This window comes from Catharus ustulatus, chromosome 3 (genome assembly GCF_009819885.2).
Source record: "Catharus ustulatus isolate bCatUst1 chromosome 3, bCatUst1.pri.v2, whole genome shotgun sequence".
Taxonomy (NCBI): domain Eukaryota; kingdom Metazoa; phylum Chordata; class Aves; order Passeriformes; family Turdidae; genus Catharus; species Catharus ustulatus.
This window is the reverse complement of record NC_046223.1, coordinates 41,771,593-41,794,609: the sequence shown is the minus strand read 5'-3', so window position 1 is coordinate 41,794,609 and position 23,017 is coordinate 41,771,593. Positions and strand designations below refer to the sequence as shown.

Here is a 23,017-nt window from a genome sequence, read left to right as displayed (position 1 = left end):
CTCTGTCTTTGTTTTAAAGACATTACTGGTTATCTGGACAGTTGCATTCAACAGAGCAGAGAAGTGTCCTGCAGGGAAAGTCTCCTACATGGCCCTAAGGAAAAAAAAGTCAATTTCATTCAAGCCTGTACCCTCTATGATCTTTTTACCTTTGGTTCCCTTTCTGCCATGACCTGTCTCCCAACCAAGAAGACAAAGTCTCCCTTCTCCTCTTCCCTAAGGAGTGGAGCTGGAGGAAATGAACCTCGTGAGAAATTAAGAGGGGTGTTAAAGGAGGAGGGAGAGAGACCCTACAACCAGTGAGGCTGAGAGTAGTGCAATAACCTGTGAAACAGGAACACAACCTGCAGTTTTCAAGCAAGTCCCTTAAGAACTGAAAAGTCTGCTGGCACTCGGAGATGAGCTAAGAAGGGAGAAGCAGAGACAGAAGCAAGGTCATGGCTAGGGAACAGCAAAGCAGGAATGAAGGAAGGATGGCATACATCAAGGAAATAAAGGAAGATTTAGATAGACAGTTTGGTTCCTCCAGAGAATGACAGAGAATATCAGCAGATAGGATTCAGACAGAAGCGTCACACTCATATCTATACAGCTGTACATGCAGAGGGAATCCTAGGAGAAGACATGAAAGGACAGTACCTGTGGATGCTTTGCATAGTAGAAAAGAACTATTTGAAAGAGGAGATGGGAAATACAGGAAATTTGGTAATGACACCTGAAATACTGAAGAAGGGTGGATGTTCAAACCTTTGTAGAAAAAATGGAGCAACTTACAATTCTTGAACCTTTAACACAACAAAAATTATTTTGCTCCCAACTTTGTGGGCAAAATGTGGTCACTGACTGGCAATTCCCTTACAACCTCCTTCCTGGAAGAAAACAGCTTTTCTTGCTTGATCTGTTACCTCACTTTCAGGTTGTGACCTTCTCTCAACATATACCAGGCAGTATTTTCTAATGCCCCTGTCAGAAATGGCTGGACTTTGCAAGACACATCACATTTAGTCACTCCTGTTCCAAATCCAAAATGAGCAGGGCACAACACAAACACAGGTGAAGGAGGAAGAGAATAAGAAAGTAACATGGCCAGGCTTTCACAGCAAGAGAGGAAATGCTGTGTAGGCAGTCATCCTTTCTACAAATAGATTCAAGGGATACTGTTTACCATCAAGGAAATAATCAATTAAAAGCCTCCTGAGACAGAAAATCCTATGATAAGTATCCTGTGTGTTGTGAGGCTTTCTTCTGTTACTGTTAAAATTACTGCCTAAACAATAAATTTGACTAGAATAAATAGGGAAATTCTAACTATGAAGCACAAAAACCCCTAAAGATTAGCCTCTGGTGCTATAATCTTATGAGCAAAGACTGGCCTCATTTACCTAGAGAAAATGATCAGGTGAAAACAAATGTAATCCCTTGTGGGATGGAGTAATACATTTAACCAGCCTCTCCTCTTCTATCTCACTTGTTTATGATTGTACTCTGCAAGTAGTTTTCATTTGGTGGCTGCAGTCTTCTGTGTGAAACCTAATCCCCAACTACAGCGCACAGCTCCTGAGGCTCACTTAATCTTGGTCTGGCAGAAAGAATGAAAGAAGTGTCAAGGGTGATACACAGCAGGCCTGCCGGAGCTTTAGCTGCCTGGTACCAAAGGAAAAGATTCTTGGCCTTATCAGATCTCTTGGTAAAGACTCTGCACATTCCTAAGGAGGCGCTTGGGACCAGTCAGTTGGATAACCCAAAGGTCTGGGCAAGGGATGTGGAAGAGGCTGAATGTCTTTGATCAGTGGAAAGAAGAGAAAAAAACTCTACACACACGATTGCCACTATCTCCTGTATGCTCTCTGATATTATGCTGCTGAGAAGATGTGATGAATTAGGAGTTAGGAATTCCTCCAAGGCAGAAGTGCGGATCAGATAACCTGTCCAACACTGCATTTTAAAAATAGTGTCCAGTTAATGCTGATTTTTTTAAGCTTTCTTGTTATTACTGCTAGTGTAAAAAAAGCGAACTAAAATAAATAGTGTTCTTTGCTCTATTCCTGGTTCTTGCCTGGGCAGAAATGGATGATAATTGTGCTTTTGTTTAGGATAAGCATTATTCTTACATATTCTTAATTTTTTTTTCCAGTTGCTTTAGACGTGTGACTGCAAAGTCCTAGAATTTTGCAGATTTGTTCTGAGGGGTCCAAACCAGAAACAAACGTGTTCTCACCCAGTGTAAATTTCTTCTGAAATATTGTCATGTGAAAATTGCAAGGATCCCTAAACCTGAAAACATGGGGGAAAGTACCACCAGTCTGGTCTTAGCTCCTCGTAGAGACTTACAAACACTGCCAAACAGCAGCGTTGTGATTTCATTCAAGGAGTTTGCATGCTGAGCATAGTAGCCTGTAAAATAAAAAGCCACTATCTAGACTTGCAACATAGAAGTACCAATAACAATAGAGAATTAAAAGATTATGTTTTCTGCATTATTTCATTCAAGAAGATTATAAGACAAAAGAAGAAAATGAAAAGGCACATAATGCAATGTCCTCCAAAGCAGAAACTGGCTGTGACCTCTTAAATGTTTTAAATGAATTTATGTTTTAGAGCTTCCTCGCCTCACCTGCAAATGTCCCTGTGGGAAGCAAAATTGTGCCATCTAGTGGGATTTAGACTAAGTCTTAGCTGTGCATTCCCAATGGACACTGGACACCCTACATACCTGTTTCCATCATAGCATGGACATTTTTGGATTCAACTTTGCTCCCAGGTTCAAATCCCTCCTCTGCCACAGACGCAGAAAGGGTCCATTCACCCTGCCAGTCTTAGAGTCAGAGAAGGGGAGGTGAACTTGTTTTTCCAGTTATCTGCTCAATCCACCTTTCTTTTTTTGGCTTCTAACTGGGGAAAATAATTTTCATGAGTTTCACTTGGTAAGCTTGAGGCATCAAAGCCCTGAGATTCCCCCACGAATGAATGCTGTTCTGCTTGCCAAGCATCCAGCAGCCTTGGGATTCTGTGCTGCAGTTATGGAGCTGGTGTATGCAGACAGAGATGTAGCATGCTTTTGTAACCACAGTTAAGCAATAGGCCTGATACAGGTTTCAGTGTTTAATCTTTGTCCTTTTTGGATATTTGTGTCCGTTGTGTCCTTTGTGTATCTTTATGACAGAAAGTGATTTCACAGCTTGCAATTTTTTTTCTTCTGTGCTGATCATTGTGGAGACCAATATAATATATGACTTTAAAACTCAGGTGCAAATGTTGCAAGAGACTTATATACCTGTCTAATAAAACATGATAGATGCCCTTAGGACTGCTGGCTATCGCCCAAGTCACAACAGGTGAATGAGTAACAACTCCATAGGAAGCTTTCTGTACTACTAAAAGTAAAGTTCACTGACCAGTCTTCAAATAATTAACAACTCTCTTTTCTACAAACACAGAAAAAAGGGACCTTTTCCAACAAGGCATAAGCTGTTTGTCTCCAACTCAAATCATCCCCTGGAATAATTGGATCAGCTTTGCCTACTGGCAAAACTTTTGTCTTCTATGAATCAACATGGAAAGGAACCTTAAGAATGTTTTGGTCATTTCTTTTGGATTTTTCTTTCTCTTTACTGCTTATGGAGGACTCCAGAGTCTACAGGTAAGTGGGGCATCTCCCATTGGTTATCAGGATGGTTGGTCTGGAAGGGCATCAGGCCAGCTGGTAGTGTGAAACACATCAGTCTTTCCATGGTCTCTGTGAGGAAGGCATGCAAAGTATTTTAATGTGGTGGGTTAGGACATTAACTTGCTGCAGGTTAATATACCTCACCCAGCTCCACAGTAGTTACTAAATCTTTTATTCTAGAATTTCTCAAACAGCTCACATACTTGTGTCATGCTCTACTTTAGATCCACAAAACTTGTTTCAATGGAAACAGAAAAAGAAATTAACCTGAGATGACTTTTTTCAAAAGAAGATATTGCAAAATGGAAAATACATTCAGGGTGTTTAAAAAATATTTCTAAATTTCCATAATTTTATAATAATAATTATTGTATAGCAATGTAAAATAATTAAAATTATGCCCAAACCATAAAATAATGTAAGTATAAAACAATACAGTAATTTCTAGGATCATGATATAGCATAATAGTAAAAAACATTATTTTTTTAATAAGGCAGTTGTGGCTTGCACTGGCATTAACGTCCTACAACATAGTAGAAGAGATGGGTTTCTAGAATGACTTGCATATTCAGGTTACTATTAGAGCTCACTTGTTTATCCAAAATAAAAGACTAAGGGTTATTGTTGCTGTCTATGAATGCTTCTGAGTAGATAAACACAAGGAGAAACTTCTCAGCCTAGAAGGCTCTGCTGGTCTAACGGTTGATAAATGAATAGGAGACATTGGTGAGCAGCTTTAGGTAGGATATTGAATTGCATCCCTTAAAGGTGGAACTTCATACATAACACGATGAACTTGTTTGCAATAACAAGAGGTTGACCTCATTTCAGGAGGAGGTCCCTCCTTATTCCATACATCTCTCTTCTCTCCTTGAATAGCTTTTCTGTGCAGGCAGAGTCAGATTCTGAACTCAGGGCTGTTCTGCAAAAACAGTCCCAAAACTGGATGGAGATATTATGAGTTGGGGAGACTAATGAGGCAGGGCAAGATGAATCCTAGAAGCTACAAGTCAGTCCCACCATCTGAAAGAGCTGGTTAGAGCATGGTGCTAATGACACCAAGGTTATGGGTTCAATGCCCATACAGGCCATTTACTTAAGAGAAGGACTTGATCCTGTGGGTCGCCTCCAGCCCTGAATATTCTCTATCTGTGAACCTCTATGTACTGCAATGTTAAAAATTTTCATAATTCATTTCAATATTCCACTGCCCAGACCCCTCTCCCCAAAAAACCCAAACAATCAAAAAACAAACAAACAAACAACCCCACAAACCCAGAGAATAAAAATCATATGATTTTGGACGCCTGGCTTCTAATTTAAAAATAAGATCTCTGAGATCAGGAAGTCTCTTTGCCTGTTTACAAAGCAACCATTCAAATTCTCAAATTTGACAGTGCTCTAACTGGGACTGTCCTCACCTCAATGTCCTGGTACCTGGTTGTCTCCAAGCATGCTGCATGACTGCCACCATGGTCCTGCATGGCCAGACTGCACAGCCACTGCAGCCTTGGAAAGTGTTCCATGAAGCCATCAGTAGCCTGATTCCCCTACAGCACTCTTCAGTGCCTCCCCTTCAGCATCCAGTCCCCCTTCCAAAATCACACTGAATCATATCACCCATTAATCAACAAAATCAGAAAAACATTGTAAGCAGCATAGAATTGCAGAATGGTTTGGTTGGAAAGGACTTTAAAGATTATCTCATTCCAATCCTTTGCTGTGGGCAAGGACACCTTCCACTAGACCAGGTTGCTCAAAGCCCCATCCAGCCTGGGCTTGAACATCTCCAGGGTTGGAGTATCCACAAGCTCTCTGGGCAACCTGTTCCAATGCCTCACCAGCCCCACAGTAAGGATTTTCTTTTCAATATCTACCCTGAATTTCTCTTTTAGCTTAAAACTGTTGGCCTTTCTAGGCCTATCACTATCTACCCTTGTCAAAAGTCACATCCCCACTTTTTACTGTCCCCTTTGAATACTGCAAAGCTGCAATGAGTTCTTCCTGGAGTCTTTCTGCTCTCCTGGCTAAACAATCCCAACTCTCAACCTGTCTAGGAGAGGTGGTTCATCCCTCTGATCATCTTCATGACACTCCTCTCCAACAGGTCCATGTCCTTCCTGTGCCAGGGAGCCCAGAACTGGATGCAGTGCTTCAGATGGGGACTCACCAGAGCAGAGTGGAGGGGGAGAATCACTTCCCTTGCCCTGCTGGTCACAATTATTTTGATGCAGCCCAGGACCTGGCCTTCTGAGCTGTGAGCACACACTGTCATTCTGGTCCAGCTTTTCACCCACAGAATTATCAAGTCCTCCCCTGCAGTACTATTCTCAATGAGTTCTTCTCCCACTCTGTATTCATGTCTGGGATTGCCCTTACCCAGGTGAAACACCTTGAATGTGGACTTTTTGAACCTCATTAGGTTTGCATGGACTCATTTTTCAAGCTTGTCCTGATTTCCCAAACTGATCTTCTCATTTAACTTTCAGACCATCAAGACAAGAGGAGAACTATTTTGAGCATAAAATTATAAAACCTTGTTATACTAGTAAAATGTTATTCCTTCTTTGCAAAAAATGTGAGTGAATCAATTACTTCCACCTACAAGGGGCTGCTGTGAGCCTACTGGGATATTTGGACCTTGGCCTCTGAAAATCTTAGAAATTATCAGACCTGTAGTTTAAAGCAAAGAATCTCCCCCTATTGCTATGCCAGACCCTACAATGCACATCTGAGAATATTCCTGCCTGAAATAATAAATGAAGGCCAAGAAAAAAGTTATCCTTCATTCAACTTGCTTTCAAAGAGAAACTCAAAAAATAACACCAAATAATCTAAAGAATTACTTACCAAAGCTTTGAATCTGAGCAATCCACATCTGGTTTTGTGTCATGTTTTCATAAATGGTCTATCATTTTGAGAACAATTCCAAGTCCATACTAAGGCTATTTTGGGGAAATGAGACAGCAATAACCAGTCAGAGATGCTGTGTCTCTCTATTTCTGCCCAAAGCCACTCTCTGTACACCATAGTAATATGTACTTGTCATAAAAATTTGTGTCAATCACTGTTTTTGTCCCTGCAGAGCAGTCTCAACTCAGAAGAAGGCCTGGGAGTCGCTTCCCTAAGCGTTCTGTATGCTGCACTTATCTTATCCTCCATGTTCCTCCCTCCAATCCTCATCAAGAAGCTGGGCTGCAAGTGGACCATTGCCATCTCTATGTGCTGCTACATTGCCTTCTCCTTGGGGAACTTCTATGCTAGCTGGTACGATTTAAATACTTTAACCCTCTCTGTTGTGTTCAAACAAAATAAGTAAGGGCAAAGTTATTCTTTTTCTTCTCCTTTCCTACTCTAACTCTGTGTTTCAGATCAGAAAGTTGGATGCAACAAACCAAGATAAATAAATGCAGTATTAGGTGGACCAGAGAGGTGAAAATGTACAGAGAGTCAGAATGAGTACATCCAACTACCCCCACCTGAAGCTGCTTCTCTAACTCATGTTTGTAGCAGAGATTCCCCTTTGGGGGGGAAAAAAAAAAGGAGACGTTTCATTTAAAAGTCAAAAGACTTTTAGGGCTGACTTTGAAAAGGTTGATGGGAAGACTATCTTTCAAACAGTAGCTCTGGGAGAAGAGTACCACTACTCCTGCCTCACTCTTTCCAAGGGTGGATGAACAAATTCTGCTCTCCAGTGACCAGGGTTGCAGCTCTGTGGAGGAAAGTTGTCAATCGCCATCTTTTGAAGTGCAGGTGCAATTTAGTTCTCAGTTACAATAAGTTAAGGCACATGAGCACAGACCTAGCCAGCCTGGCTTAGGCCTAGTCTCTGCACAGAGTTGCACATGCTTGCACACTTAAACTTCACAAGGCTGGCCTTTTCTTGATTCCATGTGACAGATTTATTGTATCATAAAAAGGATAAATCTGTTTCTTTGACGTCTATGTTTGCCTCTGGATCTTTGGGCAAATGATTATTATGCTAATGGTAATAACTATGCTAAATAAAGTGTTCTTTGGCAGGTACACACTAATCCCTACCTCTGTGATCCTGGGCTTAGGAGGAGCACCACTCTGGTCTGCCAAATGCACTTACCTCACCATTGCTGGCACTTCGTATGCTGAGAAAGCAGGAAAAAATGCAGAAGACATTATCAACCAATACTTTGGGGTCTTCTTTCTGGTGTTTCAGTCTTCTGGCATCTGTGGAAATCTTATCTCATCCTTGATATTGAGCCAATCTTCCACCAATGGTAAAATGTATTTAAAATTTTGGCACTTCTTTCTATAAACATCAACTAGTTCTAGATAGATAAGAAGTATATTTCTGCTGCTGATCTGTCACAGTCAGTGGAAACAGGCACTTCAGATGAGAGTTATCTCATCTGAGGATGAAATAGATGAGATAAATTTCTCTCTGAAACTGTCTATTTTCTATCAAAAATCAGCCATAAAGAGAGTTCAGACAAATAGCTGAAAAACAGAGTTCTGTTGAATTCTGTTTGAATTCTACCCCTGTATTGCAAAGCATAGATAGCCTGCAGGCAGTGACAGTTCTTCACATCTGACTTCTAATAAAAGTGGATTAAAACAAAAGGCAAAATACTGAAAGCAACCTTTTTTGCACAGTTTGTAGCATTGGGTTAGTTTGCTGTTAAGCATTCAAGGTGAGTCAGACTGGTTGCTGGTGCTTGCTGAAAATGAGCGCTGTACAGAATTGTCAAGAAGAAAATAGCAGTAGCTGTTGGCAGGAGCCTGTGTGCCAGGGCTCCTCTGCTGTATTTCAGGCTCAGACAGCAGATGCCAGGGGAGCTTGAAGAAATCACTCAGCAGCAGTGCCCTCATTTCGCATGCATGTAATAGGTGTCAATTTTAAAAGGGAGGTTGTGAAGATAAATTGATATTTAGATGTCACCTTAGAGATTCAAAATTCTGTGGTGTCTTATCTTGTAGTCTCCTGTACATTCCTCATCCTGACAAAATCAGAACAGGGTTGTTCTCCAGACATGGAAAGAGCTTTCCATATACACTGCAACTACAAGTAGCAAGAAGTTACCTCTTTCCTGTCTCAGTTCAGAGTATGTCCTCTGAAGAGTTCTCAAATAGCTACTAGGTTAAAGCTGAATGTCAGGAAGTTGGCATCAGGTTTTAATCTTTGAATCTTTGGATTTATAGCAAAGAAGTTGTCACAAGGTGTGATACTTATGTGGAATCATACTTCCTTTAAACCTAAGCACCATTAAAGCAGAATGCTGGCAGACCTTTTGAAGTGGTGCAGTGGAGCCCTGCTGACCTGATCCCAGGGCCGCATGATGTCTCAGGAGGGACTGTCTGTTCTGATTTCACTTGCAGGGCAGAGGCGGTGGTGCAACTGTGGGGTCTGTACAGGCTGCTACTATTTGACTTTCCTCTGCCTCACAGCACACATAATTTTAACAAGAGGAATAAAAGACTATTTTTTTTGGTCTTGCAAATCCCTTCCTAGCTTTACTTTTGAGGATGTTCCTCCAAATTTTAAAGACGCTCTTATTTTTTTATCTATTACATAGAATTTCAGAAAATGCTCTATTCCTGTGAACAGCCCTCAAAGCCAAAGGCCTTAAACATCTTCACAACAGTGATGAGCAGTTATAACATGAGTTTTTCTACTTCAGTGTCTTCTCACTGACACACAGCTTTAATCAAGCGGCAACTTCTTTGCAGGGGCAAGGGGGTAAGAATCTCCAGTTATGCAATTATTTTTCTCTCCTCTGAGACTTGTGCAAAGGCATCCATTCGTATTTTCATGTACTTAAAATGAATAATTTTACTGAGCAGTAGGAAATATATAGCATGTATCTGGGGAATCAAAATGCATAAAATTCAGACATGTACCTACTCTAGATATATTGCCTGCATCACTACATCCAGACACAGCAAGGCAAAGTTACACCATATGGTAATGCACAACTGAAGACAATAATCTGTGTAAATTATGAAAGTCATCCTTCCTCACTCATCAGTATTACAGTTTTAATTCAAGAGAAACAGTGCAAGCTGTGCCTTGCAGCTTGCATGTGACTAATTGCATGTGCAGCTTCATCCTCAGATGATGCAGGAACCGATAAAAAACTTGTGTTACACACTTCCACACTTCAGTCATGTGAATCACCTTTTGCATATGGTAATTTTGCTGAAGGTCTATTTGTCCATTTTTTTGCTGAAGTCTGTAGTGGTAGCCGGTGGCTATAATAAGGTGATGATTTTCTTTACATTACTACATTTTATCTTATGTTGAACCTAAAGTTTTTTATGAAGCTGGTTAGATAGCTGGTTCACATCACAGCAGCTTTGATTGGAAGCAATGAGGAAAAACACACTAAAAGTAGTTACACAATAACCTTAATTGAAAAATCACAGATCAACTCTTCTTTAAGGAATCAGCCAAGGTACAGCTGTATTGCCCTTTATTCTGCAGTGAAAGCACTACAATTATTGTGTGGGTTTTGCATCATCCTCTTCCAGTAGACAGTTTATTCAGGCTTCCGCTTTGGGTTAGCATTTATTCTTTACCAAGAGGGTGCTGGAGGAAGTGAGCACAGAGTGCTGTGACGCAGAGTGTGTGAGTGTGCGTGTGTTTGTGGGTTGACATATGCCCTACACAACAATGATAGGACTGCATAAAGCAAAGGTCTTACTCCAAACCCTGCTGAACTGCTAGCTTCAAGTATGTCTTAGAAAGTTATAAAGGCAGTAGTAAAATAATAAAGTCAGGAAAAGTAAGCTACTTGGAAGACTGAGATACTGAGTACTGATACTGAGTAACCATAAATTGAATTTATAATTTAAAAAAATAAAGGGATATCTTGAAGTGGTTTCTGTTCCTATAACGTATACAGAAATTATCTGAAGAGGGAAAATGTGGAATGACTGTAAGAACGGAAGTTCATCAGCCCATTTTCTGGTGTAAACTTGGGGACCTGTCTCAGGAGGTATTATGATTAATAGGTAAAAATATATACTCAGAATTTGAATACTGCAATTGAGCTTGGATTCAGATTTCAGCCTTGAACTTTAGTCCCTGTCCTCTCATGTAACCACTAATTCAGTGTTCAGTCTCTCTTTTGTCTCTCTTATACTAATTTTTTGTGTGTTAAACTGGAATTCTGAAGTTAAATATCTCTAATTGGGAAAGGCTTGAAGCCAGGACCAATCACTAGGCACTGGATTCCTTATATCCTTATATCCTTATATCCTCACACATAGTGTGGACTTGAAGCCAGGACCAATCACTAGGCACTGGATTCCTTATATCCTTATATCCTTATACCCTTATACCCTTATATCCTTATATCCTCACACAAAGTGTGGACTTACCTGATCTCTTCACTGACCTACCTTTCCTCTCGTTCTTAATTAGTGAGTATCTCAGAAGAAGACCTGGAATGCTGTGGAGCATACAACTGCCTGACTGATACCACTAACACCACTGACTCAGTGAAGCCCTCCAATTCCTTAATCTACACACTGCTAGGGGTCTATACTGGTGAGTAATCCACACAATCTTTAATCAGTATCACTGATGGAGAGCCTAGTTCCTGTGGAATTTAGCATGGCTTTGCGGATTAACTTTCTGACTTTCTCCTTCAATCCAATTTGCCAAAGAAAAATAAGATATGTGAGAGCTATAAACAACTCCTTCCTAAATAGTTCTAATGCTTTATGCTGAGCTGTATCATTTTTATCTAAAGGAGAAAGATATTCCTCATATTTATCACCTAGAATAAAGCTGAAGCCCAGAGTCATGACCAAAATTCAGCCAGGCAAATTGGCATATCTCCCATTTAGTAACTACAGCTGCTATAGACCTTCCTTGCACAAGACTAGGAAAGAATTAAAGATAGGGAAACTGAAACCATTAAAAGAAAAAATAGATTTGCAAGGATTCACTGAGTGAGGAAAGTTCCAAAAATATCCTGCTCAAAAGAAGTTATTCTCTGGATAAAGGAAAGTATCTGACAAGACAATGTGCACCTTAGCTCTGTCAAAATATCTCTGCAGTCTCTGAACATAGATGCACTCTCTGTACTGAGACCGAAGCAGAGAATTTGCCGAACACTCCAACAGAGTGTATGAGATCCAGGCAGAGCCAGCTCTCAGTGCACAAGGGCATTGCAGAAAACCCTTCATTTGTCCCCAGTCATCATTCCTAATTGGTGGGAAAGTGTAAAAAATATTCCTCCACTCTCCTCCCAGAATGTACTGGAGCTGATGACTTTCCGTTAAAGGCATGTTTGTCTGTAAAGTTTAAATTTAAGTTTGATGACTAACATATACAGCACTCCCTTAGGCTTTGTGAATGCAAAGTGAATGCAACCCTGCTGTCTCCTGACCCTGTGTCAGTGGGGTTTTGTTTTTCTTTAAGCTCTTAATAAAAGAGATGTCTTTTCTAACCTCGAGGGAAAGTAAATGGCTAAATATTTTATTCACAGACATTTTTCAAATGTGTCCTTTATTTGGTGGCTGAATACTTATTTTACCCAGCTTGGGTGGAGACAATAATGGATAACTCTTCTCCTGTTTCACTTTCTTAAGCACTGTGCAAGTTTCTATTTATGTTCGTACTAACCACTATTAAGCCATGCCATTATCTTCTCTAACTGCTCTTGATTCGTTTAACAAATTTGCTATATATATTTCTTCTGAAAATGGGGATGTCATGCTCTCATCCATTTAAGACCAGCAATTAGTCCATAAGTACTAATAAACTCTGGCAGAACCAATAATGACTTGAATCACAAAGGATTTACAGCTCAGCCACAGTGGGGAACCAGGACACTCAAGAAATTCTTGGAGACATGGATGAAAAGTAATAAGTAATAAAAATGAGGTAATTTATTTTAAATCTTCTGATGTATTTGGATATTAAAAGTTCACAGGAGAGACAATATCCATACACATAACATAGGAGCACATTAAACAAGCAAAGTGCATGGAAAGAGGTGCCTGGTTCTCATCTTACTCTGAACTGTAGTTCTTTCCATGGATGGAATTCTAGTCAGCATAAGTGAGGAAACATTATCATGCCCTGCATCTGTAATGGAGCAATCAGTTGTGAATCTATGATTGTCTCATGTATATTATGATACATGGTTTCTTCTTAATAACATGGAAAAAATTGTTCTGATTCACTACACAAGCAACAAATCTAGACTGATACATGCATGATCATTTTCTGATTAACTACTCTATATATATTTTTATATGCTGCTTCTGCTAGGAAATTATGGGTTTAAAGCTATAACTTCCATCTTTGCAATTTAGCTAGAGCTGCTCACTACCATCTTCAAAACAGCAATATTCCATACTGAAAGTGTGGTTCTGAGCTAAAAAAAAAAAAAAAACCAAACAAAGCAGCACAACATATACTGGGTTTCAAGACAGTATTTATTTTTCTTTCCATGTATTTGAAAGAGGAGCCCTTCTAGCCATGAAAACCTTGGCACTGGAAGTGAATACTCCTCTCTCGTGTTGATTTAAAGCCTTCTGATAGCTCCCGAGGGAGCTGTTTCTGGCCGGCTCCCATCCCCGTGCCCCCAGCTTGCCCTGGAAGGGCGAGCCATCGCCCTCTGCAGTTGGCCCGGCGGATGTCACAGCAGGCCAGCCACAGCTAAGCTGAGGGGATTTGCGAGTGTACAGCTGTATGCAGAAGATGCGAATGTAGATCAGGCCTTCTTGTTTATACAGAAATGGCCTTCACACTGAAGCGGAATCAGAGGCAGCTGCCAAAATATCCCACGGAGAGCTAAGCACTAAGTCAGAACAATAACAGCAGCAAGCGACTTCCCATTCTTTCAGCATTCCTCAGTTTTTCATGAATTTTTTGTTTTGTTTTTTTTGCAGCTAGTGGTGTGCTAGCTGTGTTGCTGGTTATTATATTTCTGGACCAGATCAAATCTGACCAAGCAGAGACTGAGAAAGAAAAACTAGACGCACCATCCTTTTGGTCTACGTTCCTAGCAACTTTCCGGCATCTTAAAGATAAAAGACAGTGTCTTCTAATCCCTCTGACAATGTACAGTGGGTTTGAACAGGGATTTCTTTCTGGTGACTACACAAAGGTGTGGATGTAAATGAATATCTATTTCTGTCTGATTTTTTGTGCTGTTGTGTCTTACTATTTCATATGGTCTATATTTACTTGCAAATGAAGAGGTTTTGATGATGATTTTTAGATTGCAAAATTACTGCTCACTTCTACATGAATGAACTCTGAGTGATATCTTCAAACAGCAGTAAATATGTCCCTTGGAACAACCTCTAAAAGAATGCAGTAGAGAGCTTAACTCACCAGTGGAGGCCACAGCAGAGAGCTACAGGTTCAAACTCTTCACCTTGTTGTAAATAACAAACTGGGAGAAAAGCCAGAAGCCAGCAAAGCTTTTATATCTTCCTTCCTCTTCTGGTTTCCCTAGAGCTTGTATAAATGCAAGTCAGCACACATTCCACATATTTTATTTCGACAACCTTTACGGTAAGAGGGCAAGTCCTCAACATGGCTGGCTGAAAGCCCTCACCAGTCACTACTGCAACAGGTCCAGACCCTATCAGATTGAAATTATTAAAACCGCGTCTGCTCCTCCAGTTTCTCATAAACCTAGACACACAGCAGATGTGTTCCCCAGGCATTTGTTGAGAAAGCCTCCAAAGAAAGAGGGCAACCTTCCTGAGCTGCTTCCTTCATGCTTAAGGCTTTCAAACCTTGCATATAAATCAGATGGAAGGGTGCACTTGTTGCTGTGTTGGCATGGATAGAAAAGGACACTCCATGGCAACCTCCACTGGTTATATGCTCTAATAGAAGAGGTCCTCTATTTTTTGGGAGCTGCTCTGTTATGACCATAGTCTGAATTGTCAATTTTCATCTCTTGGGCTATGACAGAAAGGGCAGAAAATTATTCCTAATGCTACTTCCAGGAGTTTTATTTGTACAGCAAGCAGTGCTCACATTTGTTCTGCTTGTTATTCCTCTGTTTGCATGGTATCAGTCTGGGAACTGGATTAGGAAAGTTGCTGCTGAAGGCCAACTATGTCAATGCACCAGGGACTTGTCAGCAGACACTCTGTCCTTGCTCTTTTTGTCTTATCCATGCTGGCTATTTACCAAACACTCAGGCTAAGATCCTTGAACTTTAGCTGTATATTTTCATCAAAGAAAATGTGACACCACTATCCCTTCTCTTGCAGACATATGTGACCTGTGCCCTGGGGATACAGTACGTTGGCTTTGTGATGATCTGCTTTGCAGCTGTAAATTCCCTCTGCTCTCTGCTCTTTGGAAAGATCTCCCAGTTCACGGGTAGAAAATTTCTGTTTGCATTAGGTATGTAAAGATTTCTTGAATGGCTGATGACCACATGTAATCAGATCCTCTACTCCCCACTTCGCATGTACAAAGGGATAGCTTGCTGTCAGCTATCAATTAAAACCAAAGTCGGCATCATTCATGACAAGAGAGGCAACTCAGCTCACAGTTGAGCACTGTATTGCTGTCTTTGCCTTACATCACTTTGCTGGTGATGTAAGTTCAGACTGCTTTTGAGGGCTCTATCCATGCAGAAAGTGCCCTATAGCTTTGATGCCTTATAGCTCTGATGCAGCCAGTGACAAACAATCTTACAATGCAGATGTTGAGACTCGCACTTTTATAAGAAGGATTTCTCCACTGGGCTGAAACCTCATCACCCTTAAGAAGTGAAAGCAAATTACTGTTGATCTGAGTCTCAGGAAATTACAAACTTGGAAATTTGAGTGAAATTTCAGGCAACTTTTTACAGGTTGGCCTGCTATCCTTTTACTACTTGTTCTGTAGAGAGAAAAATAGAAGAGAGTCATGTGTCAGGCTGGAGTAACTTAAGGGCTTGTGTATGAGACAGTGATGCCCTTGAGAAAATATTTGTATATTTAAGGATATCTCCCCCTCCAGAGAACATTGTTCTAATGAGTAATAGAGTCATGGAGGCATAAAAAAATACCATGAAATATTTATTTTGTGCTCTGTATACATTATGCATACTGAGGTGGACTAATACCTTATTTCCACTGTGCAATAATTTGTATTATTAGAAACATCACTGAATAGATCAATATGCATCAAGACATTATAAGCATTTTCTCCACAGGAAATTTTAAACCTGGACAAGGAAGAAGAAATTTTGAGTGCTTTCTGTTACAGTCACTAGCTCAAAGATTCTTCTGTCTGTTCTAGGTGTGTGTTTTAGTCTATAAAACTCAGATTAAAAAAAAACATCAAAACAACTCCTAATAGTGCCAATAAATAATTAAATCTTCTCCAAAACTGTAGTGTTAGAAATGGAAGACCTCTGAACCTCTCAATTCTGTTTAGTGGTCTTTGTACTCAGCCTGTGAATGTGCACCTGTGGGGAGAAGAATCTGTGACTCATTTACAAACTATTTTTTAAAAGAAAGACCCAAAGCCACCAGACCCTCTAAAAATCCTTAATGGTCCCCTCTGGCCCTAAATGGACACCTCAAGGAGAGCAGAAGGGTGCTTGTTCCCCCTTCCCACATGCCTCACATGGTCACTGCAAGCCTTTCAGAAGCTTCTTCTCCCACTCAGTCGCTCATGTCCTTTGGGCTACAACCATATCAGCACTGAGGATCTCTCAGCTCAGGACAGTGCCCAGAATTATGAATTAGACACTGTCAAAGGCCTACATTGTCTTGTATTTCATTTGATATCAACTCAGGCAGTGCTAAGCTCAATGAACCAGAAAGATTTATAAGATAGCCTTGTTCTTTCATTGGGGGTAGAATAAAAAAGTGTTATCTACCACAGTTAGTCCTGATTATAATTTAATCTATATTTCTCTTCTTTATTTCTTTCTAAATCAACAGCCACAGTTGCGAACACAGCCTCTATAATAGCATTACTGCTGTGGAAGCCTCATCCCAAGCAGTTTGCTGTGTTTTTTGTGTTCCCTGCTCTCTGGGGCCTAGCTGATGCTGTTTGGCAAACACAAACTAATGGTAAGTCCTGGTGGCAATGAAATGTATTCTCTCGGGATATAAAAGTCTGCATGTTTGCATCTATGAAACAATGCTGCATAACAGTGATAATGGCTTTAAGACAGCATCTCAAATAAATATGTTAACTTATTGGAAAGCAGAAGAAATAGAAGAAGTTGGGAGTAAGAATGCTCATTCAACCATTTTTTCCAAGATGAAGAAAGAAGAATTATGCAGAATATGGTAAGGAGTATTCAGACTAAATATTCTAGAGGAGTATAGGTATTTCAAAGTAATTTAGAAACTAAGAAGAATTACTCATTTAGTCTGTCTTTTGCAATAAAGGAGAGCACTCTGGATAAAAATTAACTCCAAGCTCAGCAACAAAAGAAGAAAATTGTCTGTTGGGAGTTATTGGGGAAAAATTGAGGAAAAAAGTTATTGGGAGAAAACCACAGAAAGCAGTATTATGCAGCCAAGTAACTTCATGCAGCTCTGATTTACTCTATTTCAAAATTCATAATCCAATGTGATACAGCATAAGTAGGCAATAAAAAGGAGCAAGGGACACTTCTGCTTGAAGGAAGACTAAAAGGTTAGCACTCTTTAGCCTGGACAAAAGGTAAGTATGGAAAGCAGTCAGTAAGGAAATTTATTGTAAGGAGAAGGTGACTTGAAATTCACTTAATAGCAGGACTAGTGGCACCAGATAAAATTATCAGGCAGAAGCTTTTACAGAAATAAAAATAAATAGTATTTCTCACACAATGCATAAGCAAAATATGGAATTCATTGCCAAAAAATTAAGCTGGAATTACATCACATCATTACAAAATCACTTCAGGTGAAAAGTGCTCCTCTGGGCACACATCAGGTTATGTATCTCTTGGCCTTCCTTCCTCTGATCCCTTTGGTTGTTTCAGGGGCTTAGAAGATCTCACCCACTAAATAAAGTGTCATATACTTCCTGGAGAGCCAGATGGAAAAAAACATGGCAGTCCATTGCCTGGCACTGATGGTGAGCTCCTCTCAAGCTCATGTAGGGTCCCTGCCTCTATGCACAAGGGAGTGACCAGCCAGCATCCATCTCTGCCCCTCCAGCAGCTCCAGCTCGTATCCCCTGGAGCAGAGCTAGTGCACATGTCAAGGAACATTCTCCCATCATCTCACATCCTTACCCAAAGCCTAGTGCCTTAAGTAAAAACTTTAAATCAGTGCTCTTGCTCAGGGTCATGGAAGGAGAACTTTGGTGAGGATTTGCTCTCTCTCAAGTAAAACTGTTCATTCATTTCCTGCTTCTTCAGGCACAGTCTTCCTAACACTCTTGAGAATCTTATCTTAGTCTTCCACTGGGATAAAGGACCTGTCCTTTGTCCTGCTTCTATCTAGTCCAGAAAGCCTTGTCCTCAGATGCTGTGCTTCTTTCAGAATCGCAGTGGGGTTAGGATTGGAAAGGACCTCTGGATTTCAAATGGTTCAACCGCCTTGCTCAAGCAGGGCCACTTAGGCACAGCCACTTACTCAGGACCATGTCTATGGAGCCTTTGATATTTTCCAGAGAAGGAGACTCTGCACTCTCTCTGGGCAACCTGTGACAGTGTTCAGTCACCCTCATAATAAAAAAAATTAATCCCTGATGTTCAGAGGAAACCTCATATTATTAACCTCAAATTAATTTACGCCCATCACCTCTTGCCAACTTTTCTTGGACACCATTGAAAAGAGTTGGGCTTTGCATCCCCTCTTCTAGGATTTACATACATTTGAGATGTCCTTGAGGAGCATGTTTCCTCAGCAAGGTCCCTGCATGACTGACAAAAATGGACCTGAGGCCCACATTAGGGGAAAAAAGGGGTAAGTACAGAGGACATAAGTATTGGAGAAGGTGGCTGGGAAGTGACTGTAGTTTCCAAACCCACAGAGGAGGCAAAGACAGTGGACAATGCTTCATACTAACTTGATGGTGAGTGAGCTCTGCAGCTATGTGATGGAATTAATCTCTATTTACAGCACTGTATCAGGTCATTTCCATTCCCAGATTCCTGCCAGATACTTGTGAAAATTTCACATTTGTGTTAGCTTGGAAAACACCCAAATGTTCTTTTTCTTTGCATAGTGTCTTTTTTGGTCTGTACCTTACTCAGCTGTTTCACAGCTCCCATTTATAAAATTATACAAAGTTTGTTTTGTCACATTGTCACAGTGAAACATCAAGTGATAACATGAAACCTTAATAGAGAGGTGCAGTGACATTACCCCACAATGCTGCATCCCAGAATAGGATCTTCAGTTTGACATACCCATGTAGGGTAGACTAAATGTCTTCTCCAAAATTTTATACAGATATACATCACATGAAAAATTCCCACCATCCAAGACTAAGAGGTGAGATAAGACCTCCAAAGTAACACTGGTTTAAAAGGTCTGTGGTCCTTCCTTGGCTAAGCTCCCACAAGTGCTGCTTGGGCCTCAGTAGATTAACCAGTGAATACACAAATGGCACAGTGCCACATACTTCAGGCATTCTTTGGTTTGCTTTGTGCTGCTGTGGATATTTAATACTCGAGTACCCCCTAGAGGATATGATATGTAGGCTCACAGTGGATGAGTCACTTCATCTTAAAAAATTTTCCTGACATGTTTGTGTTCATGTGTGGACGGTCTACTTATTTCCAATGAAAGTTACTTCATTTCAGAGCATGTAGTGCTCTTTCTTATCTAACTTGAGCACAGATGCTGACATTAACCACTGACAAAAATTGCATCCTGGGGCATGAAAACTGGACCATAAGAAATGTGTAGCACAGAATTATCAAATGGACTACAGTAAAATAGAGTTCTTTCCAGGCTGATTTGTGTCTTTAGAAAGGATATAAATGAGTCTAAAGAGTTTATAAACCCTTGTTTATATAAACTCAAATAGTTTCCAGCAGTCCTGTTATGTATCCTGTTTCCAGCTCCTGTTATATATCCATGCCTACTAGTACCAGGGGAACAAGTAGGAAAACAGGCAGTGGCAAAAAAACAGGATAATTTCCAAGGAAGTGAACTGTGAAATTTCAGAACTAACAGCCTCTCCACTCACTCAGCCCATCAGGTCCTGATGAAGCTCATCCAGGCAATTTGCTTCAAAATAGCAAACATGTACCAGCTGAAAACCAGAATCTTTAGACATAGAACTGCCATAGCATCAGAAACCTTCCTATACTAAACTTACCTCACTAGTATCTTTACAGAAGATAACACTGGGCATATCAGGAAATTAGTATGAACAACCTGTACTTGTTTGTTTATTAGGCAAAACTGTGAAGGACTATCATATCTACTCTCCACTCAGACAGTTTAATGGATTAAGTACATCTTGTGATGCACTTGTCTGGATTTTCCATCATGTCTAAATTGAAACAGTTGGGTAAATGTGCTCTTGCAGTCATCAGGATACACAAGTCTTCTCATACAGATAAAGTCTCCCCCTACTTAACAAAACTGAAGGGGTAGTTGAACCTGCTCAGATTTTTAGAGAACTTTACATTTCTCTTTGCCTTTCAGCTGAGTGTGCATGTTTCAAACAGGTGTGTTGTTAGACAAGTGGAGAAAAGAGTCAAAGTTCATTAAATTCTTCTCCTTCCCTCTGTGCACACCACATCTGAGTCAGAGTAATGCCTTGTTCTTTATCACCGCTGGTGCTAGCTCAGCACCCAGAGGAAAGCAAGCTCTCTCCCCTTCTCTGTGTGCTTCACTAGTCAGATCTGGAGCCTGGAATCCCTCCCTGGATCCCAGTTGTGAGTGTGCAACTGCCTGAACTCGTTGGGAACTTTCCTGTTGAACTGATGATCAGTGGAACTGAGTCTCTAAGTCAAGTGGGTTTTCCAGTTGCTGCCTGGAAGTTCTGTATGCATCAAGGATATTCTGTTTGCTAATCTATCCAGGAGCTGAACATTTGAAAACCTGGTTGATTTAGAGTCATAGTTTGTCTGCATACTAAATCTGGGCCCATGTTGTGAAAGCCTGTGAGTATTTGGTATGAGCTTCTCAGTAGTTATACATGGAGACTCTACAATATCAAGGCCTCCTTTTTCTCCTTAGTTACTTGTTCATCAGTGCAAACCCCTTGATTTTTGTAGCTAATAGTTTGAAAAAAGAAGTCCTACCATCTTACTTCAATAGATCACATCCTTTCTTCCTTCCTCGCATTTTTATTCCCTTTTTCTCTGGTGTTCTCTATTTTGCCATGTTTGTTTTGTTATTTCACTTGTTACAATTCACAGAAGCACAACAATTTTTTAAGACAAGGCTTGTATTTTCCTTTCTCTGACATTTATGAGGGAGTGCCTGTCTTCCCCATTGTGCTTTATTTATTCCCTTTGCAGAAAATATGTGGTTGCAGATTTAATCTTCTCAAGACATGTTTTCCTTCCTTTCTTCCTTCCTTCCAGGACTCTATGGCATTTTATTTGAGAAACACAAGGAGGCTGCCTTTGCAAATTACCGTCTCTGGGAATCACTTGGATTTGTCATCGCCTATGGTTACAGCACCAAATTGCAAGCCTACATCAAACTGTACATTTTACTGTCTGTGCTTGTGCTGTCCATGGTGACGTACGGAGCAGTGGAATACCTTGAGGCAAGGAGCTCCCCTGGGACACCTACTGCTACAAAGAAGGAAAACGGAGGAGCCCACTCCCAGGAAACATCCATGTAATCCAACAGGGTCAGAGTGATGGAGACAAAGCAAACTGGCCAGATCCTGACAGGCATGTCTCCAAGGGCCTTCCAGCCTGCACTGTATCCAGAAAGATGGCAAAGGAACAGAATTCAAGGCCATTGTAATGCAAATGTCTTAGGAGTAAAAACCTCCTTTGACATGTCACCTTTATAAGGGAAGGTTATCTGACTTTACCCTTTCATGCAGATGACCAACTAAATCTTTTCTCTTTTTATTTTGATTAATAAAGTCTTAAACAAGATTCCTAAAGTCCTCACATTTTTGTTTCTGTGGATAAAACCTTGTATAGTTTTACAAACCACATGCAGAATGAAAGAAGCAACTGCGGTTGCTCAGTTGATTGCAGATAACACACATCATTTCATGAAACCATTAATTATAAAGATTTATGTTGTTTTTATGCTGCATTCTTTAACATCTGCTGTAAACAACATCAATCTATCAGCTGGCTATATCTGCAGTTCATACCTGCACACCACAAAATCAACTAACCACTGAATCCATCAACTTGTCTTAGGTCAACAGACAGCTGTGAATCTGCCCATGTCATCCCTCTATCCCAGCACTCTTTCTCTTTTGATTTTCCTGTCTCCAGTTTTTCTGTCAACACTTGCAGCAACATCATCCTAAAAGGGATGCCTTCTACAAGACAAAATACTTCAGTGATTATGGCCTTGTCCCACTTTCCCATCCAGGGACAGAGATGTTTCCAAGATGAGCAGCCAGGCCATGGGGAACCTCGCCATGAGAAGAGTGCAGGTGACAGTGCAAGTCACAGAGAGATAGAGAGAAAAGGAGGATGGGCTTGCACTGTAATAAGCTCTTGAGAACTACATGTATCCTGCAGCAGCTCATCTCATTTCAGCTTCTCTTTAGTTTTACCCATAGTTTTAGATATGGATTTTCGTGGTTTTACTGCAAAGAGAAGAGTATTACAATACAGTTACTGTGCAGTGTCCCTGCATCTTAATGAGAGAACAATGTGCAGACCTCATGTCCATTACTGGTAATGACACTGTTCAGATTCTCTGTGTGAGGCAGACAGCACCAAAGGAATTGCAGACAAATGCTCTTCATGTCCAGGATTAGTGTTGCATCTAGAAATAAACTATGCATAGCTAGGTAAGTTGTTTCCTGCCATGGAGATAGCACTTGAAACTGCTTCCTCTCACTTACCACAGCAGGAAGATGAGGCACCATACAGTGTGACAACAATAACACAATCGGTGTGACAAAAACCCCCAAATTGTTAGGTCTTTTAAATGGCAACAAACTTCATGATACTTTACTGTCTTTCTTATATTTCTTGTTCCCAACCATCTGGACTCTCCTTCAAACTTCGTTTGTGTTGATTCATGGCTTTTCACACGGTAAGCTTTTTTTCAGGTCTCATACAATAAAGTAAAATTTGTCATGCAGAAAAGAAGGTGACAGGTGGGCTCCCTCACGGGTACAGCTTTCTCTTGCACCTTTGCCCTGTCAGCTCAAAGGCGTGCTGTTGATCTCTCTGTTGGAAATACAAATGGCAAAACTATTGTGGTTGAAGAATCCTGACAGCCTTCTATATGCCCAGCATGCACAGATGGATATTCTAGACTGCTGCTGATTTTCACCC

The 23,017-nt window shown here is 40.6% G+C and overlaps 1 protein-coding gene across 1 annotated transcript; it reads left to right on the top strand.

Annotated features, from left to right (window-relative positions):
- Positions 1 to 3,553: 3,553 nt before the first annotated feature.
- On the top strand, positions 3,554 to 21,378 carry UNC93A (unc-93 homolog A). The gene is made up of 8 exons (XM_033056418.1): positions 3,554 to 3,640; positions 6,754 to 6,935; positions 7,692 to 7,921; positions 11,068 to 11,193; positions 13,551 to 13,768; positions 14,895 to 15,030; positions 16,566 to 16,697; positions 21,113 to 21,378. Exons 1-8 carry the CDS (start codon positions 3,554 to 3,556, stop codon positions 21,376 to 21,378), a joined length of 1,377 nt encoding a protein of 458 aa, XP_032912309.1.
- The last annotated feature ends 1,639 nt before the right edge of the window (positions 21,379 to 23,017 follow it).